The following is a 25,394-nucleotide window of genomic DNA, read 5'->3' as shown; positions in this document are numbered from 1 at the left end:
CTACAGCAAATTCAGCAGTTGCGCTGGTCCGATATTCAAAGAGCGAGTGGGTTTCGTCACTTGGAATATAGTTTGTTATATCACAGCGTGTCAGCTGACATTCGGTGGGATTCAGGTCTAAGGTGGTCATTGAGACGGAACCCTCAAGTACGTACATGGTGCTAACAAACCAAGATAGTTAATGTGGTAAATCTAGGATTCAAACCAACAACGATATGATCCTGCTCAGCAAGAGACGTAACGCTGCTTGCTGTGCATAGCGTCGTCAGTGTACTGGCGCACCCGTGTCTCCGATACCTTTAAAGTCGTTTTTACTGCAAGGGGAACTAGCTTATTCTGTCGCGGCATCAACCAGTCAAGATAGTATGTTTACTTTCTTGTATGCAGATACAGGTCGTAATTCGTAGTAGATTCAAATATACTGAATATACACCGCTATTCCACTGGCTGCGATCGTGAAGACCGACTACAAAAACGTATGAACTGAGATGCCTTTCGGGGCACTGCAAGAGTTCAAATATGGGACATTGCTTAGCTATCGTTTTTGCGGCGTTTGCACCAAGTTAAGTCTTATGTGAATGTTTGAGTGCATGTTGCTGGAATAATGGAAGAGCTGAAGTTGTTCCTGGCGTTATCCAACATCTTTTGACAGGATTGTAATATTTGATATCATTTACTTTACATGGCTGAAGTTTTGGTTTATCTATCTATTGAGAGACAGGTTTTATAGTGCTAGCCCACGGAGACAGTACACCGATTCCAAAGCTGTCCAGTCTTTGTTTTAGTCCCTTAATGCCGAACGCCAGGCAGGGTAACAAGTACCATCATTTTATCGTCTTTGGGTATGACGCAGCCGGGGAAAGAACCCCCAACTTTCCGCTCTCCGGGCAGACGCTCTACCGAGAGACTACGGATGCGGTCTGTCAAAATTAAGAGTGAATTGGGTTTAACGCCGCTTTTAACAGTATTCCAGTTATATCACGGCGTGTCAGCTTAAAGTGGGAGGAAAGCCCGAAGTAAGTAGTCTCAAACGTTTACCACGTCGGTGAAACCGACGAGCACGGGTATAGTGCTGACAAACCTAGAAACATAATCGGGGCGAACCGGGATTCGAACCCACAATCATAGGTTTCTGGCGTGCCCAAGGGACGCAACTGTGTGCACAGCGAATCGCTGCGCCTCAGGCGACTGGGCCACCCGATCCATATGGTCACCTTTAACGACCACGTCCAGCATGGATTGTTGGGGTCCAAGAGTAACCCTGAATCCATACGGGGGAGTGAATCCTATTTAACGCCGCAGTCAACAATATTGCATCTGCAAGAGTATCAAATAAGTTGTCAACACAACTTAAGCACACGCTGAACTCAATATCACTGTAAAGTGAATTGTGATCCGTAATTTATACAACTCAAAAGAAGTTAAAGAACACCCACAATTGGATGACTGTTGCAATACCACCAGTCATGACAAATTAACTTTAGTGAGTGAGTGAGTGAGTGAGTTTGGTTTTACGCCGCTTTTAGCAATATTCCAGCAATATCACGGCGGGGGACACCAGAAATGGGCTTCACACATTGTACCCATGTCGGGAATCGAACCCGGGTCTTCGGCGTGACGAGCGAACGCTTTAACCACTAGGCTACCCGACCGCCCCAATTAACTTTAGTCGTACCGGTGTTCTTCAATTTCTTTCGAGTATTATATATATATATTATGGATTACACTTAAAACTGTATCTAACAAATTTATAACACCACTAAAGAAACCCCTGCATGCCCCAGATAGATTTATTCCGCCCACCAATGTACACAGATCACTATAAATACAGCAGCACTTTAATACGGGGTAAGACGAGGAGGGGCTTTCATTTCTTGCCTTTTTTCACAGTCTTCTTAACAGCGGCCTGAAAGCAGAATGTTGCGGGCTTAAGTCAATAAGGTGGACATCAGATGGAGCCATGAAGCAACCTTTAACCGTTTCCTCATCATTAACATTAATCTGCATAATTACGTGACCATAGAAACAACATCTAAAATTACACCACGGCTGGGACGTATATAAGCGTTGGGCTACTTTTAGACCATGTCACTTGTTAGGGAAACATTTCACGAGAGGAGTCCCGGAAGAATTACATATCCACATCATGAACAGAATCGGTACATTTCGCTGTACCAGTCGGCTACCATTCCATGACAGATGGGTAAACGTCCGATCGATAATGTTTCATAATGTATTGATACAGTGTCTTATAGCGCAGCGTATTGAACATTAACTTCAGTGAGACAATGCATAGCATCAGCTTAACATACGATTTGTAGAAGCCTGTGATCTGGTAGAGAGGGGGTGGTTTTGTTTGACATTTTGATCCAGTCGAGAATTAAAAGAAAATGGTTTCTTTCTTGTTTCTGACAAAAGCAGTCCTAAAATGTAATAAGCCATGATGCCGGACTTCGTTTTTCAAACAGGCATTGAGCAAAATAGTGAGATATCCCAGAGAAATGTTTGTTTGTTTGTTGTTTAACGCCGCACTCGGCAATATTACAGCTATATGACGGCGGTCTGTAAATAATCGAGTCTGGACCAGACAATCTAGTGATTAATATCATGAGCGTCGATACACGCAACCAAGTCAGCGAGCCTGACCACCCGATCCCGCCAGTCGCCTTTTAAGACAAGCATGGGTTGCTGAAGACATTCTATCCCGGATCTTCAAGGGTCCCCTGAGAAATGCACAGTTCTATCAATTTACTACTCAAAAGAAGTTAAAGAAAACCCGGTGATTTCATATTACTATTGTTAATCTGTCATAGCAGGACAGATTAACTACAGTAATAAAAGAACCAGTTGTTCCTTAATTTTTTACGACAAGCCGACAAGCATGGGTTGATGGAGACCAATTCTAACCGGATCTTAACCTCCAGCTAAACACCCAAGGGAATATTCTATACCTTCGTAGCTGGTTTCGCCTTCTTTGCTGCTTTCGTAGATTTTACATCTTCTTTGGCCTGTTTGAAATAAAGTTGAAAATATTTTACACAAGGAAGACCTGGAGCTCTTCATGTTAAACATTGTCCAAACATAAGCTTTGCATTGCAGACATGGGTTACATTGGCGGTGAGGTCTACCCAGCTTTTAACAGAATTGCAGTGTTATCCAGAAGGATTAAATATAACTGATCCCGAAACTGGGTTCACAAAGTGAGTGAGATGTGTTTTATGCCGCTTTGAACAGTACTTCAGATCACAGCGTGTCAACTTAATGAGAAGAAAGCACATGCATGAAAGTGATATAGATCTTGCAACTTGACGTTTACCACTTGTTTCCCACTGGCGAAACCCACGAGAACACTTAGGAGGCTGTCAACCCTAGAAACATAACCAGGGCGATATGTTTAAAGTGAACATTGTAAGGGAGTGAGTAAGTATGGTTTTTCGCCGCTTTTAACGATATTCCAGCAATATCACCGCGGGGGTACACCACAAATGGGCTTCACACATTGTACCCATGTGGGGAATCGAACCCGGGACTGCGGCGTGACCGTGACGAGCGAACGCTTTAACCACCAGACTATCCCACCGCCCCTCAAGTGAACATCCGGGGGAATAGATCGGGGTAAGCGTCGAATGAGTGAGCTTTTACTCCGTTTTCCGCCATATTGTATGAATAATAAACGCCAAAAATAAGCACGACACACGTAACTATGTTGGAAATCGAACAAGGGCCCTCATTGTGTGGCAAGCGTGACGGGGTAAAACGATTAACCTCATCTAATGTTCCATCAAAATTAAATGGAGGCAAAAGAAAACGGGAAATGAGATCATGGAGGCAGCTTCTGGATGTATCAACTATCTGCCTTCTTGTCCTGGTAGTTTTTCAGAGACATACAATGTATTGTAAATGTCACACCAAATCCATTAGAAATTCTGCACACGAATAGTGGACAGCAGGACATGTCTTCAGCGGAGGCCCGGGTTTTGTTAAATCTTTTGTCTGAGCTGACGTTGATTGAGTCCATGATCCCTGAACACCTAAGTTTTTTTAGTTTAACCATGTTGTGTATTTTAAAATACAGATTCAGACTACTCAGCAGATATTTCTGATACATATATAGCAGAAAATACATGTTTTTAAGAAAAGGAAAGTTTGAAAATCTATTTTTTGCGAACACCTGGCGTCACTGATTTTCAGCGATCCAGTCTAATAACTTTCACCGCATTTTTGCCCTTACACCCAATAAAATCTGTTTCGGTGGATAATTGAGAGTTGTGATTCTCTGACGTTGAATCTATGTTCTACGAAGACATGAATAATGTCATTCATAAACAATTATATATATATACACGCACTAATTTATATATATATATATATATATATATATATACACACTAATATATATATATATACACACTAATATATATATATATATATATAGTAATAATTAAATAAGTGGAGTAAGATAGCTCATTAAAACTGTGTTCAATCTTACTCCACTTATTCAGTTATTACTATATTGTGCCTGAGAGTTAGAATTTTACTGTGCTTTATATATAGATATAATCTTGAACATCACATTCGTAAAACCGGTTGAGTAAATTATACAGCTCATCTTTGGACTTTTGTATTTAATCTATATCTATATAATCTGCTTAAATTATTGGCAATATGTACCGTTAAGCTGTCTGAACATCAATATATGCATGCCTCGGGATCTCAATCAGAGGCATGTCAGGAGCGGATTGAGCCCCAGGGGTCGTAGCGCCTGATCCCCACTACATACCCAGCCGCACGTCCCCCGTCAGACACGCAGGGAGGGGGTTAAGTAGGGGTGGTAATGAACTTCACGAAACTTACCACAGCCCACAAAACCAGATAGCCCATTGAAAAACTAAATGAAGTAGCGAAGCGCGACAGCTACCAATTAACTTTGTTGTGACAGACTTAGTGCTCACAATGCCCTTGTAAGGCGGGGGTGGCTGGAGTATTGCCACTCGTCATTGGACAATAGAAGCAGATTAGCAGCGATTGGACAGGGCCTCAGACAGCACAGGAATGCATGTTATAATCCAGTAATGATATGCAGCGGCAGGCTCAAGCCACGCAGCCCCGGCCTCAAAGAGGCATGGGGCTGGTCAAACGAGACGGACAATTCACGATGATCAAAGAGTAGATTCCAACATGGCAAACACCAGTTGAAATGTTGATGGGGATTATCTCATAGTTTAGTACTGCTTCACCTTGTCTGCGAGTTGTGACTATTGTCCTCCTTCCCCCACGTTCTCGTGTTAGTAGACCCCTCAAAACCTACACAAGTTCACCCCTTCCCGACCAGGTGTCGTCCTATTGAAACGAGCTCGCGGAGGTTTGATTTTATTATGCGAGTACAATCCTATTCAAATGGACGTTTTGGCTTCAATGATCGGTAGTTTTATATGTCTCTAACCCGCCATGACTCGAGGTGGAGTTAAACAGGTGGCCCGGGCGTACCTCATGGGGATCCTCTATCAAGTCTTCAGTTATTCACAAACGGGCATTAATGGAAGGTAACACCATTCAAATGACAAGACATTTAAAAAAAACGAGAGCATGACTTACCACAAAAGTCAGTCGTACAGCTTTCACCCCACAGTGCAATAATGTGACATCAACGTCATGGCATTTAGCTGTAGAAATATTCCAAGAACTTAACTTTTGTCGGAGAAACAATCACAGATATGCTCGCTGGGAATGTGTACAACTGCGTTGCTTGTCACTTTTCAAACATACCTCTGGAGCGTATGACTTAAAATGATTCCATTAATCATTTTCTATGAACTAAATACCGGCAAAAACACGATCATACGGCTGTCTGTTTTGATCAATACGTCATTGTACGGTTGCGTGTAAAATGCTGGGGCAGCGGCATTGGCCACCATTACCTATGGTACTGATATACTACAAGCCAACTTCAGCGGAATAACTGATTTTAGTGTAATTTCAAAGCCATAAATATCACCATTACCTTTGGTACTGATACACGACAGGCCAACCTCAGCGGAATAACTGATTTTAGTGTAATTTCAACTCCATAAATCATCCCCCGCGTCAACGTCAAAACAATTGTAAGAAATCAAGGTGCGAGCAGATGAGTTAAAGTGGGACTATTTTTTATCAATAATCAACACGTCTCGTCGCGTTGTTCGACACGCCAAGCTTTATGTATAAGTAATATTTCATACAACACTGCCGTTGTCAAATGGCGGGTGTATAACAGCTGACAATACCTTGTTGTTGGCCCTGACGGTGCCGCTTATCCGCTTAATACACCTACTGTCTCTGTGGCACGTGCTTCCCCTCTTATCCCCATTAATTCCCCATCCTCACACAATTACTTGTTATACTTCATATCAACACCCATCAATGAGAATAGTGGAGCTTTTTGTGCAATCTGTCTTGAGGATTATCACCAACAGGAGAACACGAGCGCTAACACCTCTCCAGACCACACCAGCGTTAGGCGGGGCATGATGGATGAGGCATGATGGATCGGCTGTACGAGGGAGCCATTGACCCCCATCTGTCCCTCTATCAGCCCCTCCCAAGAGGGCTGACAAAACATGAAGAGGATATAAACAAAATCAAAGTATATTCATTTACTCTTAAATTCTCGTTTTTTCTTTACGGCGCGATTTAACAAAACTTTGCATTCAACATGTATCGTCATGAACTACATTTCGATAGGTGGTGAGGTTAACTTGGGAAAACGTCGCGTTCGATATTATTTCAGTTACATAGCCTACGTACGTACGTACGTAAGTTTTGTTTGTTTGTTTGTATGTTGTTTAATGCCACTCAGCAATATTCCAGCTATATGACGGCGGTCTGTAAATAATCAAGTCTGGACCAGACAATCCAGTGATTGACATGAGCATCGATCCACGCAATTGGGATTCGATGACATGCATCAACCAAGTCAGCGAGCCTGGCCATCCGATCTCGTTAGTCGCATCTTAGCATAGCATAGTTGCCTTTTTCGGCAAGCATGGGTTGCTGTTGACCTATTCTACACCGGATCTTCACGGGTCACGTACCAAGGCATGTGCGTGCGTGCGTGCTTGCGTGTATGAAAGTGCGTGCACTAGTCCAGTTCTGTAGTGTTCATGCACCGAGATACCATGCGACAGACGGGAAACAGCAAATACCATCTTTTAACGTCTAGGGGCGCCCCCGGATTCGAACCCATTTCTACTGGAGTGAGTTGGGTCAACGTGAACACGGAACCATAAATAACGACTCACCTTTTTGCCTTTCTTCTTTCTGTAAACAAAAGAAAATATCATGCAACCACATATTGCTAACACAAGTATATATGGGAGATTATGGGAGATCATAAATATAAATCCAAATTCATTTCGGTCTCAATCTAAACAGCATGCATACGGACCATGACAGACAGAGAGAGAAAGAGAGAGAAGAGAGAGAAGAGAGAGAGGAGAGAGAGAGGAGAGAGAGAGAGAGAGAGAGAGAGAGAGAGAGAGAGAGAGAGAGAGAGAGAGAGAGAGTGTGTGTGTGTGTGTGTGTGTGTGTGTGTGTGTGTGTGTGTGTGGGGGGGGGGGGGGGGGTGGGGGGGGGGGGGGTGGGGGTGGGTGTGTGTGTGTGTGGGGGTGGGTGTGTGTGTGGGGGGGTGTGTGGGGGTGTGTGTGGGTGTGGTTTAACGTCGCACTCAGCAATATTCCCGCTATATGACGGCGGTCTGTAAATAATCGAATCTGGACCTGACAATCCAGTGATTGACGTGAACACCGATCCACGCAATTGGGATTGATAACATGCATCAACAAAGTCAGTCGCCTTTTACGGCAAGCATGGGTTGCTGAAGACCTATTCTACCGCGGATCTTCACGGGTCGACATACAATGTGAATATGTTCAATGATAAACTGCAATACAGGCTGAGCCTGTATCGCAGCGTGTCAGCTTGATGTGGGAGGAAAGCCTAAAGTGATGTAAGTCTCAGACGTTTACCACTTTGGTGAAACCCACGAGCACGGTGACCTAGAAACAAACAGGAGGAATCTGGTACCGGCACCCATGATCATTAATTCCTGGCGTGCCCAAGGAGGCAACTATGCACAACGAATTGCGGTGTCTTTTGACATACGTGCCCCCTTACCACAAGCGAGACACGCTTGCTGATAAGGCTATACAACCGCACCAACACTAAAGGCAATATAACTTTACGTTTTCTCTGGTGTTTCCTCTTCCTCATCGTCGTCTTCATCGTCGTCTTCTTCGTCATCGTCGTCCATGTCTTCTTCGTCCTCCTGTAACACCACAAACATCATGTACCAATGGACACAGTAACATGTGCTCCATTAAACACCAGAGCCCGCTCTCACAAAGCAATCTTAGCGCAATGACGATCGTAAGTATGCTCAAGTATGGCTGTTACGAAACCCTTAACACAATTATCTTTGTGCAAAAAGAGCCCAGGTACCTCATGCTATTAAAAGGTTCTACACCTACGAGCGTCAACTATAGTGCCGGAACGTGGCAATTTAAAAATTGAAAGTAGGACACATTTTGACCAACCGATCCTCATTTCAGTCGACTATGGGGTAACGGTGATCTCAGCTCATATACAACGTTAGTTACATTTGTCCATCACTACTTTATCAACTGCATAAATAAATTTAAGTAAAAGTAAAGTTAAGTTTCCTGCTGCTTCTATTTTTTGACATATTTCACCTGATCCGTGAAGATCCGGTAGCGAATAGGTTTTCAGCAACCCATACTTGCTTTAAGAGGCGACTATAACGGGATCAGGTGGTCAGGCTTGCTGACTTGATTGATGCATGTTATCGTAATTGCGTGAATCGATGATCCTGATATCACTGAATTGACTGGTCCAGACTCGATTATTTACAGAACGCCGTCAAATAGCTGGAACATTGCTGACTACGGCATTAACCATACATATTTCAATTGTTATTATACAACGCTAACCATGTACATATTTTGGGAGAGGGCTAGCTAAATTGTAGCTAGCTAACGTGTACCAGAGACCATATAATAGATTATTATATGGTCTCTGCGTGTACCCAATCCTTTTCCTAGTGAAAAAAATATGTTTAAATCAAAACGAGGACCTTTCCTGTCCCGGAATCTCAATGCAGGTTTAAGTGTCAATTACTGCTTCAAATAAGTGATACACTTTTCTCTCTGGATTTTTACATGGTTTTCCTGCAACGCTGCACTGCCGATATAAGGGATCAAACCCGGAACGTCGATGGGAGAAGCGAACGCTTTGACCACAGTGCTACCCCATCGCATATATACTACACCACTTTGGATAGCGATGTTTTTTTCTTTCCATGGTACACCAAACTGATTCTCATAATGTCAAGGGTATGTTTAAATGGATTCGCATATATGATTATCCTTATCAAAAGTTAAGTCGCATATTTGTTGACGATAATACGAATTTAAAATACCTTGATCATAAATCCACATGGTTATTATGGCAACGAATACATGAAGCAATCTGGCCTGTCATAGCGGGCCATGTGACCCTGGTCTCATGTCCCGCGGGGGATTACAGTATAGAATAGATCCCCGAGCAACTCATCAATGTCGTAAAAAACAACTTAACTGGGGGTCGAGTTGCCAAATGGACTTCGAGGGGACAGTAATTGGTTGGATGACCACCTGGAACCATTTGGACTAAGCGACCTTAACGCTGAGATTACTATAACACCGTATAGAAGAAAACAGGAGAATTCAATATGGCCCTTTGTCAACATTCTAGTATCATGTCGGCAAGCAGCAGTCTTCAGTAGCCAGTGTTCGGTAGGTTATACGACTTATATTACTGTTGAAAGGATCATCTAGACTAGGTTATACAGAGTAACCACGCGATACCCAGTTCAGTCGGATCATACAAGTGATGGATTATACTACTCAAAAGAAGTAAAGGACTACCCGATTCTTTCATATTACTATAGTTAATCTGTTATGGCATGACATTAACGATAGTGATATGAAAATCGGGTGGTCCTTAACTTCTTTTGAGTAGTATACTTGTCAGATGACTTTTTTGGCACACAATCCCAACTTTTTCACTGCGGTAATACAGCAAATAGTTGTCAGACAAACCAGTGCCTAACATTATGAGCAACTATCCACGCTGTCGGGGAGCGAATTGAGCTCTATACCGCTTTGAACATTATTTAGTAACACCATTTTGTCGGGGGAAAGATGGACGTCAGACACTTAACCCTTTGGTGAAAGCCACGAGCAAATTTGTTTTGTCAAACGCAGCAGTCAGCAATTATCCGTTATATGACGGCGGCGGGTAAAAAATCGAGTCTGGACCAGATAATCCAGTGCTTGATATTGTAAGCAAAGATCCACGCTGTCGCTATGCAACGCCACGCCAACGAGCCTGACCACACTGCCGCTATGCAACGCCACGCCAACGAGCCTGACCACACTGCCGCTATGCAACGCCACGCCAACGAGCCTGACCACCCGATCCTTACCGTCGCCTCTAACGACTAGAACATCTGGGAATCGACCCGTGTTTATTTGGTAACAAATGAAATATATAAAAAAAATCATAAATACCACAAACAAAGTCGAAATTTCATATGAGAAAAAACTTTTTGGCTCGATGAAACTCATCGAATGGTGTGACCCGTGAAGATCCGCGCTGAGTAGGGATAGGTTTTCATTAACTTCTTTTGAATAGTATATGAGATTTGATTTGACAAGAACTTTGGGCAGGTCACACAGAAAAGTGGGGTAAGGTCACCCCAACAAGCCTAGTTCATGGATAAGGTCAAGTTGAAGACCTTGAACTATGACGAAATAGGTTACGTCAACAGAGTTCACGAACTAAAGTCTGGCACAGGCAAACCGCGACAGGTGAGAACACACCCGTACATCATGTGTCCAAGATGGTGTGAAGATAGGTTAACCGCTTTCCAATGTGTGAAAGATCTCGGTCATAACAGCGATAGGAAATGTTCCGTCAACAAGTCACATAATCCGTACTTGCAGAATAGTCTACACTTGAAGACTTGGGATCTAACATCACAGTGGACGAGGAGTTATGAGTTTGTCTACCGCTCTGCCGCGATCTAATCACTTCCAACAGACCAGTTCAGGGCCTCATTGAACAGCTTTATCAACACGGTGTTGGGTGCACTTATCATACATTACTCAACGTGTGCTAAGGATATTTCTATTCTGTGACCCAAATCTGATACTAACATGCTTGTACACAGGGATACGGATGTAGTTCATACTATCTAAATTTGAAACGTTAATATTCATGCCAAGAAAGGTTAAAATTCCCGTTTAAATTGGTTTTAATCATATGTCAAAGTAATGTTATAGAATTGTATAGATTCCTTGATGGAGTATAAGTTAGGAAATGAAATAAGTAGGGGTCATATTTGCGTTGACCTTCACGTTTCACCTATTTCTGTTTAACGCCGCACTCAGCGATATTCGATCTATACGAAAACGGTCTGTGCATAATCGAGACTGGACCAGACAATCCAGTTATTGACATCATGATCATTGATCTACGCAGTTGGGATACGATGACACGCATCAACCAAGTCGGAAATCCCGTCAGTTGCCTTTGACAAGCATGGTTTGGTTGGCTGGTTGGTCTGCAAATAATCGAGTCTGGACCAGACAAGCATGGGATTCTAGAGACATTCTTACCCGAATGTTCGTGTTTTGGTGCCCTCCGCCTACACAGAAGGGAGTTATGTACGGTTGTTGATGTCATGACCAAAGGTATACACAGTGACGTACACACGAACAAGCCGCTCTATGTCACCACCATTGTTGGGGACGAAATATGGCCCTGAATCAACGGGTCAATATAACTCAACTCGGACGCTACCATCGTGACGGAACACGAACTTACTCAGTCAAAAGGCAAGGTTTAGTTTAGTGGCCTTTACTAGTGGAACCAATTATGCCAATTTCCATCGAAGATCCAGATTTACCAAACAAGGCGATGTTGTTTGACGCCGCACTCGGCAAATATTCCAGCTTTATGACAGCGGTCTGTAAATAATCTGGACCAGTCAATCTGGTGATTGGTATTGATTCTAAACCCGAATCCCCACTTGGGAAGAACAATAGAACCTATGTGCATAAATATGCACAACATTCACATATATAACTAGGTATGTTTATTTATCCAGTTAGTACCTTATCTGGAGCCTGCTGTATAATATTGGAACATGAAGCAAATGTTAATCACTGGATTGTCTGGCCCAGACTAGTATTTACAGACCGCAGTCATATAGCTGGAATATTGCTGAGTGGGGCGTTAAACAACATAACAACGGTAGAGGATCTAATACTTCTACACATATTTACTCCTTAAAAGTTAAAACCCTTGCTAAAAAACGTGGCCTGAGTGAAGTGAGTGAGAAGGGAATTACACAGCCCTAATGTCTCCGCGGCTTGCGACTCAAGGGTCGCATTACATCGCCGCCAGCAGCCACAGAGTTAATCTATCAACATCTGTTCCGGAGCTAATCGGCTTTGGGGCCATATTTTTACCTGTAATCTAAACCTACCCTGTTACCCTGCCCGTCCCTGCTGATAAACAATACACGAGAAATACCCCAAGGTGACAACACAAGGATTGGGATTTCACTTGATTGAAATTTTGTCCAAATGATAGCACTTGAATCTGATCCAAAAATGTAGAAAATGTAATACTGACATAGTACGTTGAAGTAAAGTAGTGAAATCAAAGCCTCACATAAATCTTGTTTCATCTCAAGCGGCTGTTTTATACACTGCCCCTTCACCGGGGACATTCCTCCATGCGGCGGGCGTCCTCGGTCGACAGGCAACAGTTCGGCAACATGATCTGCTTGATGCTAGTAGCAATTTCTCAAATTGACTAATTAAAAGTGTTTAATTTCACTAATGACCATAAGTTACAATCTTAATCGTGACTGGACAAAATGAGCCGAGGTTGTCTGGTTCTATTTAGTATGTGTGGTGCAAGATTAGACGTCTACTTAAAAAGCAGAAAAATTAAACAGTGCTGACAAAAGTAGACGGTAAGGTGAAATGTGGTTTAACGTTGCGTTCAAGGTGAGTTGAGATGGGGTTTAACATCGCGTTCGAGTTAATTGCACTTATATAGAGACACGTGTGTGCGTCTGCTTGGACCAGTCCGGACGAATGCCGATTATTTTAGTGCTATCAAGATACCATGCCGCAGTTTAACATGAATACCCAACTCAGACACGGTCCGACTCCTTGTTTTATTCCCTCAATGCCAAGCACCAGCACAAATACCATATTTTAACGTTTTGTGATATGACGCGGCGGGGATTCCCTTTCAAAAATTATTTGTTTTCAACCATAACAAAAAAATCACGTGAATGGGAACAGAACACCGAGAGGCGTAAGAATGTTTGACCCTGCAGTGGACATCACGGCGGCATATGAATCATAGGACCAGACAAACCAGTGTTCGGTTTGTTTGTTGTTTAACACCACACTCAGCAATATTCCAGCTATAATGATGGCTGTCTGTAAATAATCGAGTCTGGACCAGACAATACAGTGATTGACATTAGCATCGATCCACGCAATTGGGATACGATGACATGCATCAACAAAGTCAGCGAATCTGACCACCCGACCCCGTTAGTCGCCTTTTACTACAAGCATAGTGAGTGAGTGAGTGAGTTGTGTTTAACGCCGCTTTTAACAGTATTCCAGTTATATCGCGGCGTGGCAGCTTAATGTGGGAGTAAAAGCCCGAAGAGATGCAGGTCTCAGACGTTTACCACTTCGGTGAAATCCTCGAGCACGGGTATGGTGCTGACAAACCTAGAAACATAATCGGCGCGAACCGGGATTCGAACCCACAATCATAGGATTCTGGCGTGCCTAGGGGACGCAACTCTGCACAGCGAATTGCGGCGCCTTAGACGACTGGGCCACCCGTGCCCCCACGACAAGCATAGTCGCCTTTCACTGCAAGTATTGGTTGCTTGAGACTTATTCTACCCAGAATCTTCACGGGTCTGGTGGTAGTGACGCTAGAGCAACCTGCAAATAGGACTAGGAGAAGAAAATTGACCGTTTATATTGTACATTTATTGTTTAATATGCTGAGAGAGACCATTATCATGGTGCGGTGCTTATTTCAAGTTCTAGACGTAATTTATTTCACGAGTGAAACCGGGAAATCGTCTCTTTCAATAAGATACTTATCCCATAGATTATCTACACCCTAAAATTCAAGTTAACAAGCAAATGACTTGTATAACTTGAGCGAAACGTGCTTGTCTGACAGTTGACGAGAGACTATGCCTTCCTAAAACAAATATCAAATTTTATGTTCACGAGGACATGCAACGACACAAACTACACTTACGTCTTCGTCGTCGTCTTCGTCCTCAGCGCTAACTTCCATCTTTCCTTTCTGAAAAACAATTCAGATGCAGCACCAAACGTGTTAACACTGGCAGGTAGGTATTGCATTTACTTCTGGCCTGTTGGAACTTTTCACTCGCAAGGTTGGGGAACTATCTCACTTCAGGGGAACAATAATTTCAATTATATACGCAATTGATTACAGGCCCATGAAGATCCCGGTTAGAATTGGTCTTCGGCAACCCATGCTTGTGGACAAAGGGGATGACCAAGCTCGGGGTGTGGCTGATGCATGCGTAGATCGATGCTCACGATGTCATTCACCGGATTGTCTGCGCCACATTTGATTATTTGCAGACCGCAGTCATACAGCGAGAATATTGCTGAGTGGGCGTTAAACAACAAACAATCAACATGATTACAAGACATTAAGCATCGGTTTTGTTCTATCAAAACATTTCTTAAATGGCTAAATTACTTGCAATTCTAGGTTTTGCTATCACAAGGCTCAACGGCATTTCGTATCCTAGGGTATTTCAGCATTGCATACGATGAAATAGTCTAAAACTATACCACTCAAAAGAAGTCAAGGACCACGTATTTCCTATTACCCCGGTACTATACACCCGTGAATATCCTGGTTAGAATAGATCTCCAAGCTCGCTGACTTGGTTGATGCATGTCATCGTATCCCAATTGCGTGGATAGCTGATCCTGATAGCAATCACTGGATTGCCTGGTCCAGACTCGATTATTTACAGACCGCCGTCATAACTGGAATAGTGCTGAGTGCTCCTTTAAACAACAAACAAACTATTACTATATATTGTAGTTAATCTATCGTGGAATGACAGATTGACTGCAGTAACATGTAAGGATCGGGTGTTCCTTAACTTCTTTTGAGGAGTACAGATATGAAAGTCACTTGTTATCAGTGAAAGCCCCATTTGATCATTTGCCTCGAGCAGGAGTCCCTTCCACAAGGCGATCGTAGCGCTAAGGTGATCGTCTAAGGTGATCGTAACTCCACTACTTTAACAGACTTACAACTGTCATTGCGCTACGTTGGCTTTGTGGAACGGGCCCTGGGAGTACTGGCAGCTAAGAATCCCTGTGTAAATACCTCACTAACCACAATAAAAGTACCTGATCTACCTTCGACTTAGCTGTTGTCTGTGAGCTGGCCTTTCTCTTCTGGGACTTCTTGCCCTTGGGCGAATCTTCCTCGTCGTCTTCATCATCGTCGTCCTCGTGTTCGATGTCGTCCTCGGTAAAGAACTCGGACTCGTCTTGACTCATGTTGTGTTCGGGTGGGAATTCTGGAACAGCATGGTACAAGGTTAGGAACAGCATGGTACAAGGTTAGGAACAGCATGGTACAAGGTTAGGAACAGCATGGTACAAGGTTAGGACCTCGTTTCGGTAGTGAGTGCATGAGTATGGTTTTACGCCGCTTTTAGTAATATTCCAGCAATATCACGGCGGTGACATTGTACCCATGTCGGTAATCGAACCCGGGTCATCGGCGTGACGAGCGAATCTTTAACCACTAGGCTACCCGACCGCCCCTTGTTTCGGTAGTCCACGACAGGCGGCTTAATGCTGCATAAAACATGCATTACTATTATTGTGGCATACTTTCATCTTCGTTGTTTGTTTTGTAACGTATCAACTAACGCTATGGGTATCGGGACGCAAATACGATCCAGTATCGTGACACCGTGTGTCTGGACCGTGAAATACGTGCTTTCGTTACATACAAGGTATCGTGTACCGTGACATTCCTCCAATCGAAATGGCGACATTCCATCTTTTAGTATTGTGACATATTATCCCATCATGAAATACACAATACCGATATCGTGACATTCCCAACATTGGTACCGACATGGCCATTATCGGTATCGTGACACCCACTATATGTAATGTTACATACCATCTATCCCCATCGGGGGCGGTCGGGTAGCCTAGTGGTTAAAGCGTTCGCTCGTCACGCCAAAGACCCGGGTTCGATTCCCGACATGGGTACAATGTGTGAAGCCCATTTCTTGTGTCCCCCGCCGTGATATTGCTGGAATATTGCTAAAAGCGGTGTAAAACCATACTCACTCTATCCCCATCGTGACACCCACAATTGGCATCGTGACACCCACTATCGGTGTCGTGATACAGCAATTATACCAATTATCGGTATCATGACATACCATCGCAACAAGACACAGTATTGATATCATGACATAACCATTATCGGTATCATGACATACCCACTATCAGTATCGTGTCATAGTATATCCACTATTCCCATTCTCGGTATGGCGACATACTAACTATCAGTATCCAAACATACTATCCCCAATATTAGTGTTGTGGCATACCCACTAACCCCACTGTCAGTATCATGACATATCCACTATCCCCATTCTCGATATGGCGACATACCAACTATCGGTATCCACACATACTATCCCCAATATCGGTGTTGTAGTAACTCACTAACCCCACTGTCAGTATCATGACATACCCGCTATCCCCATTCTCCATATGACGACATACCAACTATCAGTATCCAAACATACTATCCCCAATATCGGTGTTGTGGCATACCCACTAACCCCACTGTCAGTATCATGACATACCCGCTATCCCCATTCTCGATATGGCGACATACCAACTATCAGTATCCAAACATACTATATCCAATATTAGTGTTGTGGCATACCCACTAACCCCACTGTCAGTATCATGACATACCCACTATCCTCATTCTTGATAGAGCGACATATCCGTATCCCGACATACTATCGGTGTTCTGGCATACCTATACTAACCCCACTATCAGTACCCCGACATCCCAACTATGGGTATGTTGATCTACCCACTATTGGCGTCGTGACACAATAACTATCCACACTGTCAGTATGTTGACCTACCCACTATTGGCGTCGTGACACACCAACTATCGGTATGTTGACCTACCCACTATTGGCGTCGTGACACACCAACTATCCCCACTATCGGTATGTTGACCTACCCACTATTGGCGTCGTGACACACCAACTATCCCCACTATCGGTATGTTGACATACCCACTATTGGCGTCGTGACACACCGACTATCCCCACTATCGGTGTTGACCTACCCACTATTGACGTCGTGACACACCAACTATCCACACTATCGGTATGTTGACCTACCCACTGTTGGCGTCGTGACACACCGACTATCCCCACTATCGGTATGTTGACCTACCCACTATTGGCGTCGTGACACACCAACTATCCCCACTATCGGTATGTTGACCTACCCACTATTGACGTCGTGACACACCAACTATCCCTACTATCGGTATGTTGACCTACCCACTAGATGTTGTCCACCTATGTGTACTGGCCCTGAACCTTCAACCAGCCGGAACGTGGTGCTACACGCACCGGCAAAACTCAGGTCCATCGTCATCTGAAAAGTATCCATAATTTTCTATACAATTAAAAATAATATTCAGCTGTTTTTTGTTTTTTTTAAAGTCTGTCAACTACACATATTTGAACAAGAAACCTTTAAAATGCTTGACAATAGTACTAACATCTGTACTGAAACATCGCATTACAAATGAATAAGAAACGTTGAAATCCACAAATCAATCCTGTCCCATTGATATTACATTCGCTATGTCATGGAAACACAATGGAAGTGGTTTTACGAAAGGAGGACGTTATATGGTCAAGGGGAGACTACTCTTATCGTATATGACGTCCGCAGCAGTTTTAATATCGTTGATAGACCTACAACTATATCTTTCCCTCCAGACTTTCAAACAATGAACATAGCAACTTTAAACAAGTTGTATGCATACATTTTGGGTGATGGTTTTTTTCTTTGTTTTTTTAACGTAGAATTCGGCAATTTTCCAGCTATATGTCTGCCCTGTTAATAATCAATTTTGACCAGAAATTCCAGTGACTGATAATGAACAATGATCCTCGCTGTAGGAGTACGAGTGCACGATATCAACTAAGTCACCGAGCCTGACCAACGGACCCAATTGTCCGCCTCTCCCGCCCGACCAGCACAGGCTGCTGGGTACCGGTTCTAACCGGGTATTCCCCAGAGAGGGGTGGGCCTTGAAGTTAACGAAAGCGGCTCTAAAATCTATACTTTGTGAATGGTGATGAAAACGATGTTTTTGAAGGTTGTCTAATGCCACAATCAGCAATATTCCATTCATCACGGCGGTCTGTAATAATTCATGGCAGTCTTCAAGCCCGAGAGAACTAAATTGTGGGAGGACAAGTAAAATTCATTGTCTGTCTTTAATGACTACTCACATTTGATGACTAACACTTTGCCAAATCTCAAAGTTATGATTCTTAAGTCAGTCGAGCAGGACTAGCTACAAACTCACCAGTCCAAAAATAACGACATTGTAACACTGTTTCCATGCCATGCATTTTGAAGGAAACTTACCGTTTCTTGTCCACCATTCCGTAACGAGAACAATGGTTGCTTGATATCCTTATCTTCAAAACTCTTCGTCTCCACCTGTACAATATTCAGTTCTCCTTTCACGGCCTCGGCTCCCAGGACAGACTGAAACACGCGGTTCAATTTACAGGAATAAATCTAAATCTGTAAAAATCTTATTTAACCAACTGATACAGGTCCAAGTATGAAGCCGTGTAATTGAGTTGTGTTTTATCACCATTTGACAGGGGGAATATGGGACAGCAATAAATTAAAATAAACTTAAATTATAGTTCATGGAGGGAGGAGAGGATTACAACCCTATTCGTACAATCTCTAGTATTACAAATTCTTGTCCTCAAATTCAAATATTTGCCAGTGGCGTTCAATAGCATAAGATCATTGGGCATATATAACACTTACGACAGTGTGGTAGTGTTAATGCTGCAATTCTATACTAAAAACTTGCCGAGATGTTGCTCATAGTGAAGACATTATGGTATAGGGAAACTCATTTTGACTGTACATAATCATATGGAGTGTTGTTTCTTAAGGCCATACTCAGCAATATTCCAGCTATGTGACGGCGGTCTGTATAATCGAGTCTGGACCAGACTAGACAATCCAGTGATTGACATCATGAGCATCGATCTACGCAATTGGCATACGATGACAAAACGACCAAGTCATCAACCCTGACCACCCGATCCCGTTAGTCGCCTCTTTAACAGCAAGCATGGATTACTGAAGACCAATTCTAATCCCTCTTTTGTATTTTGTATGTTTGTTGTTTAACGCCGCGTTCAGCAAATTCCAGCCATATGACGGCGGTCTGTTAATAATCGAGTCAGGACCAGACAATCCAGTGATAGATATGAGCATCGATCCACGCAATTGGGATACGATGACATGCATCAACCAAGTCAGTGAGCCTCTCCACACGAGACGCTCTACCACTTGACCACGGAGGCGGTCCCGAGAGCCTGGAAGGATAACATGTACCATAAAAAAATTATGTTTACGTTATTTGGTACATGACGTGCCCGGGCATCGAACCACAGACCTTCCCCTGTAGCGGTAGACGCTCTGTACATAGTCGTAATAGTACATCAGGACTGCAGATTTGTGAATGTGTAGTATTGCAGTTACTGTATTAAACAAGAGTCATCAGAAAGATTACATATCCCCCCCGGCAGCTGTCTGTAAAGTAACACCTAGTAAATGTGCAATTCTCTATGTAATGAGTCAACAGTTGAATGTTCTTTAAGAAGCATACATTGTTTACCCACTGAATGGTTTTCGAATTCTGGCCCGGAAACGAACCCGTTCCCAAATGGAGTCTAGGTCCAACTTCTTTCCATAAAAGTGTAAAAAATAAAAATTCGTAAAAGAAAATAATATCAAAAGGCACCACTTTGGTATGTGCCTGATAGCTTTGCCAAGTTTCGATCAAATACACTGAATGGTTTTCGAATTCTGCCCCGGAAACGAACTCCAATCCCAATTGAGTATGTCCAACTTCATTCCATAAAGATTTAAAAAAATAAAAATTACAAAAATCCCAAAATTTAAGAGGCACCACTTCAGTATGTGCCTGATAGATTTGCCAAGTTTCGATCAAATACACTGAATGGTTTTGGAATTCTGCCCCGGAAAGGAAATGATTACGGACGGACAGACGGACGGACGGACAGACAGGCTGATCGCTATATCCCCCCGCATTATATGCCGGGGGTATAACAAGCAAATAAGTGCAACAGAGTGAATAGTGTGAGTAAGTTGGAAATTAGGCCGCTTTTAGCAATATTCTGGCAAATTCACGGCGGGGACACAAGAAATGGAGTGTTCATTCACTGCAAAAGAATACTGACATTTCTGAGGAAGAGCGTGTGGACGAGGTAGTCAGAGTCTTCTTCCTCCTCCTGAAATGACCATGTCTGGGAAGGGGCCTCCTTCGTCAGCTGGCAACCTGCAGGAACAGTAACACCATCACAACACCAATCCCCCACACACCCCTGGTATTCCGGAACAAATAGTCCCGAGCTTTAAGCACCACAGTCGAACCTCGCCTATCCGGACACGTGAACCTCGCCTATCCGGACACGTATTCGGTTATTCGCCGTGCCAGATCTATAGTAATATGAAAGAATCGGATGGCCTTAACTTCTTTTGAGTAGTATATGTGGGAACTGTTATAATACATGGATGTATGAAACTAACAATCCATCCAGACAAGTTTGTCACGAGGTGGAACTTTTTCGATATTAATCGATGACAAACAGCACTGATGTCAATTATCTCAGAAAATTGTGCATGCCCCCTTAGTAGCTGAAAACAAGTGAACATGCATGCGTGTTCAAATGAAAATATTGCCTTAAATATCTGATCTGTGCACACTGCTACATAAGGCAATTAAAGTTTCCAAATTAAATTGTGGTAATTTTCATAAGCGTCCCAACAAACAGGTGTCATATGGGAAAATTTCCCTCATCTGACATAGCTCGTGTGATATACGATACGCTTATCAGTTTCCATCCCCAACCTGATTTGTGCCAATTCATTTTCGCAAAGAACTACATCCGTAACCCCAGCCTATAATTATCGCACATCACATAGTAACCACTAAGTTGGGCCAGACTTTCGAGTAGGAGTTGTCTTCTCCAAACAATTCACAACCTGTCTAAAGGCAACATTACTACCAACAATATACATCCCTTTCGTAAGTTATCAAAAAATATGTATATGTATGGTGTGTGTGTGTGTGTGTGTGTGTGTGTGTGTTAAACACCGTTATTACAACTATGTGACTGCGATCTGTAAAAAATCGAGTCTAGATCACTCAATCCAATAATTGATATGTCCAAATATCCACGCCGTCGGGGTACGATGACCGGCAATCGATCAAGTCACCGAGCTTAAAACCCGATCCATTTTGTCTCCTCGCTTTAAAACATGTTTCTTGTTTAACGCAATACACAGCAATATTACAGCTTTATGACGACGGTCTGTGAATAAACGAGACCTGACCAGACAGTCCAGTGATTGAACATCGATCTACGTAAGTGGGACTACACAGTGAACCTGACTACCTGATACTGTTAGTCATATCTTACAAGCATAGGTTGCTGATGACCATTTGCTCCAGATCTTCAAGGGGATCTCAGACTACGACCAGCAAAGGTTGCTGGGGTCTAATTCTAACTCGATACCCCCAGGGACTTGTCAGAATGAAACATGATGATTGTAATTGGAGTTTATTTTTTTGTTTTCACTTATAGATGCGTGCAAGTTGAAAATGGGAATAGAAATCATGATTAAACTTCAAATAAAACTCATAATCCAGTTATAATCTGCAAAAACATTACTCACAGTATTTGTTCACACTTGAGTTGGATCTTATCTGATTTTCTAAGTTAATACTACAACCTTTTATAGTGCTATTCTTACACCAGACGCACATTTTATAACATTCATAAACATGTATGTAAATAATTAAATATCTCTAATTCCTATCAATATTAATTAGTACCTTATTTGTGCCAGAACATAAATGTATAAATGATGTAAGAAGCTCATATATAAAGCAAGGAATTGCCAAATAGGATGTTTGTTTACATCAATATTCATTTCAATATGACATGTGTGAGATCTCATTTAACGAAAATCCACAAAAGCACGTGCCCAATTCTTGGTTTCTGGGACAAAAAATATATAATTAATAAATGTGACAGATTTACGTATTACAAACACTGAAACATAAGTCATTTTTAAAAACTCCCGAGTTGAAGACGGACATTTCGAATCGTCAGACATGTTGTATTTGGGCAATTGAAAAGCATTTCTCCCAAATTACACCTACGTGAAACGCACCGTTACACCTTCCCAAGTAGATCAATTGGACAGTTCAGTCTAAAACAGTTTTAAACCAATGTTGTTATGAATCACGGTGCATGTTTTAAAAGAGCACAATCTCACCCCAGAAATATTCCTTTGCGTCCCTTTCCATATTTGCTGCTGTCTAACAGGTGAACGACCAAGCGCTATCTTGTTGCTGGTGAAAAGAACGATTCACGTGAATCGCGCACGTGCCCCACGAGAAATAACCACGTGACTCTAAAACAGCCTAAGCCCGCATAAATTATGATAATTACTGGCGTAATAAAAGTAAGTAATCTGAGAAGAAAAAACATGGTACATGAAAGAATATTATAAAATCCAGATTAGGTTACTTCATGACCAGAAAAAGCACTTATTGAAACATACTGGGTGTTTGAAGCCGTGTGATTGTCCCCCTGCGGAAGACGTAGGTACCTACTGTGTTCTGTGTTCTTACCTCTTAATAATTTCCTCCGGAACTTTATCTCCAATAATAAATGTTTCACAGGAACAAATTTTACCACAGAACTCATTTACTAGTTAAATCTATTCCTGTTCGGACTATAATTATTATCAACGGAACTGTTTGTTTGTTTGTTGTTTAACGCCGCACTCCGCAATATTCCAGCAAAATGACGGCGGTCTGTAAATAATCGAGTCTGGACCAGACAATCCAATTATTGACACCATAAGCATTGATCTACGCAATTGGGATACGATGACATGTGCCAGTCAAGTCAGCGAGCCTGACTTACGGCAAGCATGGGTTGCTTAAGACCTATTCTAAGCTGGATCTTCAAGGGTCCTCAAAGGAACTGATCACAGTTTACAGTGACCATGTTTCAGCCCTTTGAAATGAAATGTGCTTCAACTCGCCCCGAAGACACAATATGTTGTAGGGTATTCATAAAATACAAGTCAGGCTGCGTGTTTCCAGTGCAATCCGTGGATTGTCTAAAGTGTAGACAACACAACAAGAAAACTTGCATTGTTTTGGTAGCAGAGTTAAAATAAAAGTTATCCACCGGTCTCGCAGTCACCCGAAGGACCAGTGGACAACGAATGTATCTTACCGCCACTTAAAGCAGACGACAGAAAAAAAGTTAGAGTTATTCCCCCTAGATCTATTTCATTCGGAAATTATCGTAAGTATCCGGAGATGGCGTCTACAAAATTACGGTTGGTATGTTGCAATTATAAAGTCGGGAATCGAACCCGGGTCTTCGGCGTGACGAGCGAATGCTTAAACCACTAGTCTACCCGACCGGCCTTGTGTGAGGTAAGATAAGGACATATGATAACATAATTTTGATAAATACATAGTTTGTTAAGCATAGGGTTTGAAATAAACGACTACACAAAGTTCGCAAATGTGCACTACTGCAAGTATCACGTCACTCGCATCAGTGCAATGTTTACGTCATCTCAACGGCATTGTTTACGTCATTCGATTCTTTTTGAGACAAGGTCGGAATGACGTCACACTAGAAACGGTGCCAGAGCGGAAGATTGTTGACAATGGTTTGCTAGGACGGCGGTCGTGATCAGAGGATAATTCTAATGCGGGACCCAATGGGATTAAGAAATAAGGGATAATAAAGAAATAATAACACTTGCCACACTCGCTCTCGCGCGGGAATTACAAGAATTCTTTCGTTTCGTAAAATCAGTATTACACACATGCCAGTATTTTGATATCTATATATCAATGCATGAAAATGTTGCTACAAATAATTTTGTCTCCGGTTCATTTTGTCTAGATTCTATAAATTACAGCCCGACATGATATAGTTGGGATATTGCTGGCTGCTGTGTTAAACATCATTCGCCATGGTCCTACACGATTGAAAATTCAGGCAGGAGTTTGTGAAACCGAATTAAAGTTCGGTCTCTACTGCTTTTTCTGAAAGAAATGAAAAACCAAAAATGTGTATCACCTTGTACAAAATATTTGATTGCATAACCTTGCAAATACTATAATATTTATTCACTGCATCGGATGACAGCATTCACTGTTCCTCGTTTCAGTCATATTTTGATAGATTGAACGAAGATATTTCAATATCACAACATATAATTTATAATTTATTTAACACGATATATTGTGATCTATATATATACACTATTTAGATTTATCACTAAAAGTCATAGCCAATTACTATAGACTAGCATCATTCATATGTTGTGAAGATATTAATATACTATACGTATATGTTATGCCCGTTAACCCACGATGAGTAGCTTCTGTTTAAATGAATTTGGCATTTTATTTTTGAAGCTAACAATATATCAAGTACATGTATGTTCTATATGGTACGACCCGTGAAGATCCGGGGTAGAATAGGTCGAAGATCTTCAGCAACCCATGCTGTAAAAAAACTATAATATGCTTGTGTTAAGAGGCGACTAACGGGATCGGGTGGTCAGGCTCGCTGACTTGGTTGATGCATGTCATCGTATCCCAATTGTGTGGATCTATGCACATGATGTCAATCACTGCATTGTCTGGTCCAGACTCGATTATTTACAGACCGCCGTCATTTTGCTGGAATATTGCTGAGTGGGGCGTTAAACAACAAACAAACAAACAGTTCCGTTGAGAATATAGTCGGAACAGGAATAGATTTAACTAGTTAATGAGTTCTC

General features: G+C 42.4%; 1 protein-coding gene across 2 annotated transcripts; it reads right to left on the bottom strand.

Annotated features, from left to right (window-relative positions):
- Window positions 1-1,774: 1,774 nt before the first annotated feature.
- LOC124142013 (nucleoplasmin-like protein ANO39) lies at window positions 1,775-22,982 on the bottom strand. 2 transcript variants are annotated; one of them, XM_048393375.1, is made up of 10 exons: window positions 22,848-22,982; window positions 20,744-20,841; window positions 18,876-18,998; window positions 17,771-17,867; window positions 15,558-15,730; window positions 14,413-14,460; window positions 8,220-8,302; window positions 7,278-7,296; window positions 2,952-3,008; window positions 1,775-1,906 (listed from the first exon to the last, which is right to left on the bottom strand). In XM_048393375.1, the coding sequence occupies exons 1-10, from the start codon at window positions 22,876-22,878 to the stop codon at window positions 1,868-1,870; spliced, it is 768 nt and encodes a 255-aa protein (XP_048249332.1). In that variant the 5' UTR covers window positions 22,879-22,982; the 3' UTR covers window positions 1,775-1,867. The 2 variants fall into 2 exon arrangements, with proteins under 2 accessions (XP_048249332.1, XP_048249333.1); XM_048393376.1 differs by having other exon boundaries at window positions 15,567-15,730.
- Window positions 22,983-25,394: the final 2,412 nt, after the last annotated feature.

The sequence above is a fragment of the Haliotis rufescens genome, unplaced genomic scaffold, assembly GCF_023055435.1.
Source record: "Haliotis rufescens isolate VD_foot unplaced genomic scaffold, xgHalRufe1.0.p SCAF_12, whole genome shotgun sequence".
NCBI lineage: Eukaryota > Metazoa > Mollusca > Gastropoda > Lepetellida > Haliotidae > Haliotis > Haliotis rufescens.
Note: the sequence above shows the minus strand (reverse complement) of the source record. Positions and strands in the feature narration are given on the sequence as shown.